Source organism: Gekko japonicus, unplaced genomic scaffold (genome assembly GCF_001447785.1).
Source record: "Gekko japonicus isolate JY-2015 unplaced genomic scaffold, Gekko_japonicus_V1.1 scaffold4367, whole genome shotgun sequence".
NCBI classification, from domain to species: domain Eukaryota; kingdom Metazoa; phylum Chordata; class Lepidosauria; order Squamata; family Gekkonidae; genus Gekko; species Gekko japonicus.
Window position 1 is genome coordinate 8,302 of NW_015165379.1, and position 13,250 is coordinate 21,551.

General features: G+C 40.8%; 1 protein-coding gene across 1 annotated transcript in view; it reads right to left on the reverse strand.

Annotated features, from left to right (window-relative positions):
- The window catches only part of LOC107109934 (tyrosine-protein phosphatase non-receptor type 4-like), a gene marked incomplete at its 3' end in the record, with an annotated part of 67,709 nt that overhangs the window by 2,536 nt on the left and 51,923 nt on the right, over nucleotides 1-13,250 (reverse strand). The window contains exons 10-13 of the mRNA XM_015410645.1: nucleotides 6,872-6,935; nucleotides 5,476-5,648; nucleotides 4,244-4,312; nucleotides 6-64 (exon numbers count right to left, since the gene is read on the reverse strand). Of these exons, the coding sequence (XP_015266131.1) occupies nucleotides 6-64; nucleotides 4,244-4,312; nucleotides 5,476-5,648; nucleotides 6,872-6,935 (365 nt within the window). The remainder of the gene's footprint in view (nucleotides 1-5; nucleotides 65-4,243; nucleotides 4,313-5,475; nucleotides 5,649-6,871; nucleotides 6,936-13,250) is intronic.

The following is a 13,250-nucleotide window of genomic DNA, read 5'->3' on the forward strand; positions in this document are numbered from 1 at the left end:
CCTGCTGACAACCTCCCAGTCCATCCCGCTTATCAATCTGCGAGCCAGAGGTTTACTAGGGGACCTAAAACAGAGATATTTGTGCAAAACTATCAGTACAATCTCTGGAATGCCTCAATAATTGTGAGACTATAAACGAAAGTAGAATTAATCTTCCAGCATAAAGGAGCTGTTAAAATGTGCAGCCATCGTTTAAACAAATTATTTTAGACAGGTTTTCCTTCTGTTCTCAGCAGAAGCCTGTAGAATGAACGTGTGTAATACATAACATATTTATTTACTTGTATAACTGCGGGGGATGAATGCATTTTATGAAGAACATTGTATTGTTGAAAAAGAAAAATTAAATTGTAGGTTTATTATTGAAAAACACTTGACTAGATATCCTAACTGTCCAGTCTTACATTGTTCCACTGTTGCAGATTTGATATATCTAGAAGCTCGCATACAGTGAGGAGAAGCAGCCAGCAGGACAGGTTGTCCTCTTCCCTTGGTGCTTCTCTACTCCTGTGCCAAAGATGCTTTTGCTTAGAAGAAAGTGGTGTCTGGTTTCCTTATATACATTTGTATGTAATATATACTGAAGTACTAATCCAGGGGTGTCAAACATGTGGCCCAGGGGCCGGATCAGGCCCCCGGAGGGCTTCTATCAGGCCCACAGTGGGACTGTCTTCTGCTTCTTCTTCCAGTTCTGCTGCTGCTGCATCATCATAGGTTTGCAGCTTACAGATACACACCTGAACAGCATACTCAAGATTGCAACAGCACAGACATTTTGATGCAATAATTCAGAGCAAGAGGTGTCAGTTATCAGACACTGTTAAATAAACAAAATATTGCAAGAGTGTTAAAGCATGTTTTTATTTTAAGTAAAAAGTCTTTGTGTTTGTGTCCTTTATAAAGTTTATATCCCTGCTACCTGGCATTACATTTTATGACACACATGGCCCGGCCCAACAAGGTCTCATTTATGTCAGATCTGGCTCTCGTAACGAATGAGTTCAACACCCCTGTACTAGTCTATATTTCATGAAGCAGGACACTAATTAATCCAACAGCTGCAGTAAACTGCAGGCTTTATCAGAAAAGGAGCATGAACATTCCAAAGAAGCCTACAGCAGAGCAGGGTACAAGAGGATCCACTATAAAAAAATGTGTGTATGTCAGGATTTGCCAAGTTTAGAATATGTTACACAGTGCTAAAACTCTGTAGCCATTAATACAATTATTTTACAAAATAGGGAAAAAATAACCCTATGCACAAACATGCACATGTGGCACACGTATCTGTAAGATGTCTTGTTAAACTTGCATAATGATTGTTAACAAACAAGAGAATCAGTTATGACTCTAATCAGCTTATATATCTGCCAGGAAAGGAGTTATAACTCTCCAGAGGGATGGGAGAACCAGATCTGAATGGTTTCCTGATGGCTTTGGGTGTTGGCCCCATTGAACTAATCCCGGAAACAAACTGGCTGACCCCTGGAATGAGCAAATGGTCTAGGCACTTGACAAAATCATCCTAAATGCCCTCTCTTACTGACTGTCCCTCACACTTAGGTGCTTGGTTTACTGAGGAGATGGGGGTAGGAGAGATGAGTTGTCAGGGATGACTGCTACTGTAACAATTGCAAAACCCTTAGGACCAAGTGTTCCCTCTAAGCTGAGTTAGTGTGAGCTAGTTCAGTTTTTTAGCCTCCAGCTCACACATTTTTGCCTTCAGTCAGGAAGGATGGCTCCAGAGCAAATTAATCTATGCAGTAGCCAAATTGCTCACTCACAATTTTAATACCAGTAGCTCACAACATAGAATTTTTTGCTCACAAGACTCCACAGTTTAGAGGGAGCACTGCTTAGGACAAATCTGATTGCCAGGTAAAGCCCATTTTACATCCTGTTTTGTGGAAGTTATGGTGGCAAGGAAATAAACTTTACTCAACATTATCCAGAGAAGCGTTTCTGAGTGGTTAGGTATTATTTCTTTATTAGCATTTAGAACGAGAGGGAAGTTCTGGGTACATTACTTTTTGCTAAACATCAGCAAACAATCTTAAATAGAAAATCACTCATATCAGCTCTGGTTTAGGCACCAGATCAGATACTATTTTTCCCCCCTGCTGATTCCAGGGCTACCACTTCTCCTATTGTGATGGGTACGTTTCAGTTTGGGAACCTGAACATGGGGACAAAATTTGGGGGGATGTGATGCTGACCACTAACATATTCAACTATTGCCATTCCTGTCCGGAGAGCGGACAGAGAGGATCAGAGTATCTGGGCAGATGCCCATTTTGCTTAAAGAGACAGTAGTGTGTCTATTACTGAAAAGGCCATTCTTACAAATCTCGATCATTTTACAACAGTTGCCCCCACTCCTTTCACTAGGCAAGGTGACTTAGGGTGTGGTGGACTCACGACTCCAGGCTTCCTTGTATTAAAATGATTATTTTGAGCCCTACTAAGTTTGGCTTTCAATTTGCTTTTGGTGCTGAAGGCACTCTGGTTGCATTAGTGGATATAACCTGAGGAGAAGGACACAGAGCATCTCTGTTGGCTCTCCTGGACCTATCAGCAGTTTTCAATGCCATCACCTATGGTGTCCTTTAGATTGATTTGATGGCATTAGTGGTTCCGGTTCTTCCCAAAGGACAACATCCAGAAGGTGGAACTAGGAGATTGTTGCACTGCCCTTTGACCCATGGACTCTGCAAGGTTCTATACAGTTGGTTGAGAAATGGATTACAGTATAATCAATATGCTGATGACATCCAACTCTACCTAGGTATCTGATCCAAAGAAAGCAGTGAAATTCCTGAACCAGTGTCTACAGGGATTGCTGATTTAAAAGCCCTGAACAATTTAAGACCCACCACAGCTGAAGGGACATCTTCACCAAAACCAGCCGATTTGGCTACTAAAGTCATCTGCCGAGGCCCTGTTTTATCTACTATCGCTATCAAAGGTTTTATGGTTGGCCACATCTGAAGTTAGTTTTTATTTTCTCATGTAAGGGGTTCTGATATTTCATATCAAAAGGTCAAATACAAATATTTTATTAAATGCTTCCCATGGGAATTAAGCAATGGGAACAGAATCCACTTAGATTAAAAGAAAATTTAAGGCTGTAGGAAAGGTAAGTGGTAGGTGAGATACCTTAACTAGGCAGTGCCCAAGGCAGCTAAACAAGGGGGGCAATCTGGAAGAGTGTGAGAGGCCCCAGCCCCAAAACACTTCCCCAGGGGTGCAGGATGTGTTTGTAGTAGCAAGCCCTGCATCTCACTAGACTACACGAATGGCTATCTTCTCAAGAGTTTATATGAAGAATCTGAGCTGAAAGGGTAAATGGCCCCCTGCTATCACTAATAAAAGGCCTATGTTCATTTTAATTGACCAGCCTTCTTCCCTTTTGCTGTTACCAGTGAATAAACATCCCCACCCCATTTTCTGCACCAATAACTCTTGCCTATAAAAAACCCATAAAAGTGAATCAAATGAGAGAAAAACCAGGCACAAATCTACTCATTGCAACAGAATGGATGGGATTCGCTACATATGTGTAAGAGTGGCAAAACTCCTCCTTGGTTGAGAGAAACAAGGCTGGTTGCCTCCTACTGGTACATCCCAATTTGAGAAATTCGGAAACAAGGCAGCAAACGACACAATCTGACCTCTGCTCTCCAATAAATACATAATAAACTAAGACTGTGGTTGCTATATTTTATATCTTTAAAGCATTTGTATGCACCCAAATTAGGACTCCCAAGGCAGCAAACAATCACAACATAAAAACAAGCTTTACAATACAAATGAATATATGTACAATATTTGATAAAACATGTAAACATAGAGGCACAGGCATATATAACTGAGCTAGGCATTTAACTTTTATTTACAATACACATGGACTGGAATACCTTCTTCTGGGCTCTGATAAACTGACGTTTGCAAATATTAACTGACTCTAGTGTTGCATCTTAATGAGCACATCATATAAATATGGCTGATAAAATTAAGTGCTTCCCGATTAAAAAAAAATTTAAGCAAAGAAGACTAATTCAAATAACACTGAGGAAGAAATGTCTTTTTTTAGCCTCTCTTACAGGGTAATGTGAAAGTAAGATCTCAAAACATTAGAACAGTGCTGATAGAGTACAGGGAGAGACAGACTGAAATAAATTTAAAAATCTGTACCAATCATCATACAATAAACATTAGCTATAAACCAATTTAAATTGCTTACCTGGCAAATACTCTGTCCTTATTTGCCTTTTCTTTACCATACTGTACAGACTGAACTTCTGTTCTTCCACTGAAAGGAATTTTACAAATTACAATCTGTGTATACCATGAAAGCAGATTGATGGGGATAGCTCATTTGATTAACATAAGCAACTCTGAGTGACCCAAGCTTAACAGTAGAATTTGCAACGCTCTTTTCTTAACCCCAAACAGACTGAATGTTAGGTATGATAAGGTCACAGCAAATAAACTTGAGATATATCTGCTGTCCTTCCAGAATCTATGTAATAGCTGCCAAAAAATTCTTACTAGAACTAACTTAAGGTACTATGCTGACTGCAGAGAACCACAATTGTTCACTTTTAGATGTCTTTGCTTTATCTATGTACTATTTCCCAAGTGGGGCCCTTATCTGCGGATACCTAAAGTCACGGATCAGGAGTACACATGCATGAAACAGATTTTTCTTCAAACCCCCCCCCCCCCAAATTTTCAGAAAAATCTGAAATCTTCAAAACATTCATGGGGGGTTAACACCCCCCCCCCAAGTATAATAGCATTTGACTTATAGTGACCTATAGTTTGAGCTTTCTCCCAACTTGTGATAAACTGGAGGAAGCCCGAACTGGAGGAAGCTCCTTAGGGTTGAAGAAAGCTTAAAACTTTGCTGCACAGTGTGGTGGAATATAAGCCATGGTCTGCCATCCTCTTTTGCTGTCTTCCTTACCACCACCACCCCACAAGGCGAATCATCATATGCAGGCTAAAACACGCCATCTAGACATCCCCCACCAGTGTGTTCCTGGACCTGAATGGAGTTGGCTAAATTCATAAAATTCTCTTCATCCTTGAAATTTAACTTTTGCAGCATCACAGACTCCATTTTGGGCTTATCAGACACTCAAAAAATGAACAATAAAACACAAGAGGTCAACACATTCTTTGGACAGCACTGATAAAGAAATATCAAGTTTTCAATTTAAGTACTGATAAAGTACTCTATAAAGAAGTCTTCTGAAATTGAACTTGATTGTTACTTATATTTCTTTAATTCCCTACATTACCTTCCAAACAACTTCTAACGAATGTCTGGAATGTGGAATTTTCAAAAATTGATGTATACTTGATCTCACCAAGCTATTTCAACAATGATCGATTTGGAGCAGCCTATATTTACTATTATAATAATAATTTCTTGTGTAACATCAATACATCATACAAGCCCAAACTTACCAGTACCGATACTTTGAACCCAAAGTAAAATAATGTGCAAAAAAGTTCTTCTGAGGTGGCAGTGGTCTGTCTAACCGGAAGAAGGTATGATGTTCTACACAAGCTTTCCATAAATTCTTACATGCTCGATAATTCACCATGTTGAATCCCAGTAAAGTTTCTCTAGATTCATGCTGCAAGGAAAAGTTTTACATTTTATTTGACAATATGAGTCTCCTGCTCATGAAATGTATTTGAGGCTGCTATGAAAAGTTAATTCTTTTTACTAACCAGTGCAAAAGGCCTCTCAGTGAATATGTCAAGCAAAAAACAATTCCCTAGTAAGATTTGTTTTTGCATATTTGTTTTTATAAAGATGTACTTAAGAAGAACAATAAAGGGACTTACACCTTTGGAGAATATTTTTCATGTCTAAAAGAGCACTTGACCTAAATATCCACCAGTATGTTACAGAGGATTCCAGGGATTCAGGGGTTTTCAAGGCACACAGTTCATTAATCCTGAGCACTTGCTAAACTTCTTGGGTCTTAATGCCTTCCCGCATAATGAAGTGTGAGCGTTACATGCAAATACTGTAGTACTCTTCCGCCGCAATAGTACAGGTTTTCCAGAAGTTACATACAATTTTGCAATCCCGTGTACATAACCTGAAGAATTAAGTGTTGGACAGCACTAGGCTTGCCAGACCCCTCTTCCCAACAGTGTTTAAAGACATCCACTGGGGAGAGGTGAGGGCCATGCACCAAATTCGGGGCTTCAGCGTGCCGGTGCACTCGGCCTCCCCCCGACGTGATGATGTCACTTCTGAGTGATGTCATCACACTGGGGACTCCCTATCCCCTCCAGTAATGCCCCCCAAAGTCCCTCGCTGGAGACTTTGAGGGACCTGGCGACCCTAGAAAGCACTGTTTTAAAAAGTCATGATTGTACAGCTGCAAATAACTAGTACAATTAACTAAATGATTCCTTGTACAATTTGACCTAACATCAGCAGTACATATACATTTTAGACACTATCTCCTTTTGAAACAAAAAATCAAGACTAAAGAGGTGTTAAATGATTTTTAATTGTTTCTACAGCACCACAGGAACTACAAGGTGCACTGTAACGAAACAGAACATACACTAAACAGACTGCAGCATGCTTTTAACCAACAGATTCAGAGGCGTGCATCTCAGAAATTCTATAAATGCAAGCCAAAATAGTCTAACATTTAAGCATAATTTAAACTGTCACATATGCTCCCAGCGATTTATTAAAGAATTACTACATAATGGTAAAAATAGGATTTCAGTCCATGTGAAGACATATCAACTGCATGATAACAGACACTCATAACAGCAAGCCACTCTGTAACTTCACAGCCAATGGCAGATGATTAAGATGGGTACTCACCAATTCTTTTCTAAGTTGAATAAAAAACTGCTTGCATTTAAAGGAAATTTTTACAATCTTCAACCTAAGTGAAAATTAAACAAAATCAGAATGCTGTAATGTTTCTTTATATGTATAATCTTCCATTCATGTAAAAGTATCTGGACAGGCCGTGATGCCTATATTTAGCAACCAGAAACAGTACCCTTTTTATTGTATTCATAGAAAAAAACCCCTCTAACTCATCATCCCAATCTCACCACAGAATAAATTCTATTCTTGCAGTACCCTCTGCCTTGAAGTTTCCTCTGAAAAATCAGAGAAGATTATCTAGCTAATCTAGCTAACAGTAAAGTCTAACCATTACTGAACTACAGTTGCTATGAAGAGCCAGTGGGGTATAGTGATTAGTGTTGGATTAGGACTGGGAAGATATGGTTTAAATACCCACTCAGCTGTGAAGCTCACTAACTCTCAGAATTAGGGTGTTATAAGGGTAAGAGGGAGGATGGAAAAACCATGTTTGTTTCCCAGAGGTCTCTGGAAGAAACAGGATTAAAATATGTCAGGCTTAGGATCTTTCAACTCCAGTGCATGTGAAAGCAACTAAAGTTCAGTCTTGGATCTAGACCGCAGAATTGTGATAAACTTTCATAAACACAAATGAACAATGGGATTTATTTTTTCCTTCTCAGAGAGAAATAACCTGCATATTTGCTTCATAAAAATGAAAAAATGACAGGTTTATAGAATCTGTAAACTGCCTTGAACCATCAAGAAAGGTGGAATATAAATGTTTAGTAACTAATTAAATAAAAATAAACTTGCCATGAAACTGGCAGCAGGCTGGTTCCAATGTGGGCAGCTAATTTTAGCCATGCAAAAACCATCTTATGGTACTCACTTATCCCGATATAAAGTTTGTGAGCTGGATAAAAGGTCGCATGCAAGACCCCTTTGCCCAGCACAATACAGCTTCTGGCTAGCAACATGATTACAACTGAAATGACATGATATAGTAGATTATGACAGGAGAGTTATTTGGACCCATGTCTCCTTTTCCTGAATAAACTCAACAGTCATGGACTAAGAGGACGGGTTCTCTTATGGATTAATAACTGATTAAATGACAGGAAGTGATGAGTAGGAATCAATGGACAGTTCTCACAATGGAGGGAATTAAGCAGTGGAGTCCCACAAGGGATCGGTATTGGGGCTGGTACTATTTCATTTATTCATTGGTGATATGGCACTGGGAATGAATAGTGTAGTGGCCAAGTTTGCAGATGACACAACATTATTCAGGATGGTGAAAACCAAGGCTGTACTATGAAGGGCTCCAAGAGAACCTCCACAAACTGGGTGACTGGGTGACAATGTGGCAAATGAAGTTCAGTGTTGGTAAGTGTACGGTGATGCACATTGGGACAAAAAATCCCAACTTCAAGTAAAAGTTAACGGGTCTGAACTTGCTGAAACTGAGATGGGGAAAGACCTTGGGGGTTGTAGTGAAAGTGTCGACCCACTGCGAGGAAAGGCTGAAGAGTCTGGGACTTTTCAGTTTAGTAAACAGATGACTAAGAGGGGACATAGATAATTTATAAAATTATGCATGGGGTGGAGAGAGACGAGAAAGAGAAATTTTCCTCCCTCTTCCCAAATACTACAACTTCAAGGCATCCAGGGAAGCTGATGGGCAGCAGGTTCAGGACACACAAAATGAAACACTACTTTACACAGAGTGATTAAAATGTAGAATGTAGTGATGGCCACAGGAATAAACAACTTTAAAAGGGTATTGGATAGATTCATGGAGGATAAGTCTATCAATTGCTATTAGCCACGGTGACTGAGGGGAACCTCCAGAGGCAGTCACTGGCCCAATCTGCATTTAGCATTTTCTCAGTTGTTTTACCAAACCCACACTGGAACAGAAAAAGATGCCGCTCAAAACCATATTCAACTACCCTGGGCCAACACCATACTGACTGCAGAGTCACCCCCAAATGACCATAAAACGGCCATAAATCTATGCAGACAGCCACCATAAAACCAGAGATCAAACAAAGTGAAAGTGGCATGCAGTCTGGACACTGCCATAAAATGCAACATTCAATCTAAGTGAAAGTGGCATGTAATGTAGACGGGAATTTCTGTTCCAGTGTGGGTTTGGTAAGACAGCGGAGCAAATGCTAGATGCAGATTGGGCCACTGTCTGAATCCCAGTGGCTACATCAGGGGAAGGCCTCAGCCTCTTTGACCTGTTGTTGACTCTCCAGTGGAACTGGTTGGCCACTGTGTGAGACAGGATGCTGGACTAGATGGACCATTGGTCTGATCCAGCAGGGCTCTTCTTATGTTCCCTAATGCGCAAATATTTATCACCAGGTTATTATTCCGGGACAGAAGTTACTAATTTGGGCTGTGCTTTCATTACTTTTTCTTTCTTTCTATAATCTATGAACTTTTCTTCTGCCATATATTTATTTCAACTCAAGAAAATACTAGAAATACTGGCTTTGGCTGGGTGTTAGAACAGATGGGGGGAAATGGTTCTATCTGTCAAAGGTAAAATTTGAACTTGTCTCCAAGCTCTGTATTTATTGATTTGTTTAAAGTATTTCTATGATTGTACCACTTCTACTCATTCAGCTCATACAATATCAGGGTTGAGAGAAGGGTGGACAAATGTCCTGGCTTTTATGCTTGCTATTCTCACTGGATATGTGATGTCAATCTCACCACTGTGTGATGTCGCTATTTTTCACATGCAGCTGGTAGCAGAACTGTCAGTGGACAACAAAACGGCTGGTGGTCAAAACATGTTCTATAAACACCATGAGAATGGCTATCACCATGCTCATAACTTATTTACTATGCTACTAAGGAAAGACAAATTACTGACTAGACCGTACAAGAAGTTATACAGAAGATATAGGCAAGATCAGAGAATTCAACGGCCAATATTTTAGGTAAGGAAGCCGCTAAAACAGGGGTCCACAACCTTTTTGAGTCTGTGGGCACCTTTAGATTGGTGGCACAGAGAAGTCAGTACAGCCAACAAAATGGATGCTTCAGGAGGCGGAGCCAACCACAAAATGGTTGTCATGGCTTACCTTCAGTCACACAAGTAAAGATCCTTGAGCTGTGGTAGCAGCTTTTACCAAAACAATGTTTTTTTAAAAAATCTACACAGCCAAGCAAATAATGGCCAATCAAAAACCTTGCTGGCCAAAAGCCCCACCAGGTGCACCCACTTTCTAAAAACACTTTGTGGGCACTACAAAAGGTGTCAGGGGATGCCAAGGTGCTTACAGGCACCACAATGGGGACCCCTGCCAGTGTTCCCTCTAAGCTGAGTTAGCGTGAGCTAGCTCACAGTTTTTTCGCCTCCGGCTCACGCATTTTTGTCTTAGCTCAGGAAGGAGGGCTCCAGAGCCAACTAATTGATGCAGTAGCCAAATCACCTGCTCACAACTTTAATGCCAGTAGCTCACAAAGTAGGATTTTGGCTCATGGGACTCCACAGCTTAGAGGGAACATTGAGTCCCCTGCTCTAAAATATCATACAAACAAACTCAATAAAGTTTGCGATCTGTTAATGAATGGCAATATAGTAAACCAGACAGCAAAGAGTAAAATTAGTGTTCCCATGCAGCAACAGCTCTTGCCTGAGGAATGACAGTGTGTGTGGGCCAGAGACAAATGGATGAGTCAGTATCACAACTATCCCAATCGGAATCCCTGTGTGACTGTATCACTTCCCAACAGCAACAGATAAAGAAAGCCAAGACAATCCAGCCTGAATGATTTTTTTTTAACTTCCCAAGAAGAAGATGTATTATACACTCAGAAATTTGGTGAGAAACACAGAGGAATATCTAAAATTATTTACTTCGACCGAGAACCTCTACATTTTGTAAGAAACATGCAACCTTAAGAACTGATTAATTTTATTATAGCTGAAAACAGTAACAAAATGATGCATGAAATATAAAGCAAAAAGGACTGACACAGAATTAAATGGAAACTAGAGGTGTGCATTTGGATCTATCTGAGCTGAAAATACACCCCCAAAATACCTTACTGGTATTTTGGGGGTATATTTTGGCTTCCCAAATGTATCTGGGTTTTCTCAGGAAAGGCGGGGAGGGGGGGGAAATCCTGAGAAAATCCCAGATACACTTTAGGAATTACTGGTAGATCCGAAAACAGCAGAGAGACGGGAACAGACTAGATACAGTGCTAGAGCTACTGTATTCTTTAACTGCTCCATATCTTCGGTGGATTCGGATGTTGGAGCTAAAAAAATTCTGCTGTTAAAATTTATTACTAACTTTGGAGGACAATGATCACTGGCAGTGCTGTCACCCACTTCAAAATGATTCAGTAGGCCCAATAGCATAGGATAAACAGCTATGTAATTAATTGTACTAGCATGAACAGAAGTAGGGCTGCCAAGTCCCCCCGGGGGGCGAGAATTCCCCCACCAAAAGGGCCCCCAATCCGCCAGTCCAATCCAGTCGGCAGAGGGAACCCCACCCCCAAAGTGGCCAGATCAGGCCGATGTGCCCAGCACGATGACATCGCCCGGAAGTGACGTGATCACACTGGGCACGAGGGGTACTAGTTAATATTGATCTTAGTGGGTATGCTGTGATTTAATTAACTGTTCATAACTTCGGTTTTATGGTTTTATAATATTTTAGACTGTACTCTATTTTATACAATTATCTAAGTTTTATAGTATTTTTTCTCTGTTTTTGGTTTGTAATGGCCTATGGCTAAATACAATAAAACCCTTCTCTTTCACACACTGGGCACGTCGCCGGGCGATGCTCTAGCAATCGCCATGAAAACTCTATGGTACCAGAGTTTTTAAAGGCGATTGCTAGAGCGTCGCTCTGCAACGTGCCCAGCGTGATTACGTAACTTCTGGGTGATGTCATTGAGGCACGCTGTGTGAACTGGACTACTTCCTGGGACTTGGCAACCCTAAACAGAAGATAAATATGTGTACGAACCTCCTGATTTATCAAACCTTGTCCCATGCAAAATGTACAAGTTGAACAAAGAAAGCAGCACTAGAAATTTCAAGCCAGATTTGCTAATTACAGGATCTAAAGAGCAGCGATCTAGAAGAGAGGCTTGTTGAGCAACCTGAGCACAAGTGCCTGTACATGTCTCAAGATTTCCCGAGCCAATCCTACCATTAAAAATCCCTACTTAAAATAATCTTGGAGCTAGGGTACTGAGGCATTAGGTCTTCAAGAGTTGTAAACAGCTGGTTCCATAATTTCCCTTTGTCTTGAGCTCTGGACTATTTTGGGAGTAAGTAAGCACTAACACTCAAGAAGGTGCCTATATACTGACCCTGAACTAATAATATCTGAATATACCTTGGACAAATACTTTCTATAACTAAAGCTCTGTATGTAGTGTTTGTTGATCTGGCCACAGCTTTCGATTCTATTGATAGAGACCAACTTTGGGAGAAATTGGCAAAGACAAATATTGATAAAAGAATGCTGTTTCTCATACATGAGTTATACTCAGATACATATGCAAAAATCAAAGTGGGCATCTCAGGCTCCCTAACCAGTGAAATCCCAGTGGGAAAGGGAGTAAAGCAGGGGTGTGTATTAGCCCCTTTACTTTTCAATTTATATATAAATGACATTGTACCGAGACTATCTGGCTCAGAATTTGTCTTGCCTACTATAGGTCATCAGAAAATTTCAATCCTACTGTACATGGACAAATGGTCCTAATCTCCCTAACTAGAATTGGCTTAATGATGGGGGAAGCTTGCACCGATTGTTGTAAGGTGTCACGGGTGGCGTCAGCCACAAAAACTGTAGGCAGAGCGATCTTCTTTAGTTCATCTTTGAGTTCTTTTGGAACATTACTCTCTGCAGAAGCCAGGTCTGAGGCCCACACGGAAGCCGCCCTGGCAAACAGAGATCAAGTAGTGGATGCCCTCAGAGAGCAGGATGAAGCTTCAAAGTCCCTGCAAAGAGCTTGCTCTTATACGTCAATCACAGTGGTCCTTGGGGAGACCATCCGCCTCCACGGGAACAACTGAGGTAGAGGTAAACTGGTAACTGGCTCATCTACCACCAGTAATTTGATCCTCTTAGTAACTATTCAGTCTCCAGTGGATATCTGATCATGCAGTGGATATCTCTAGGTCCGGGAACCACTAGAAGATTCTTATCTGCAGATCTTAATGCCCTTCGGGGGACATATCGGGAGAGGCAGTCCCAAAGGTATGCAAGTCCCTGACCATTAAGAGCTTTAAAGGGAAGCACCAAAACCTTGAATCTGATCTGGTGCTCCACTGGCAACCAATGCAGCTTGTGCAGCACTGGATGGATGTGTGCCCTCCGTGGGGTCCCCG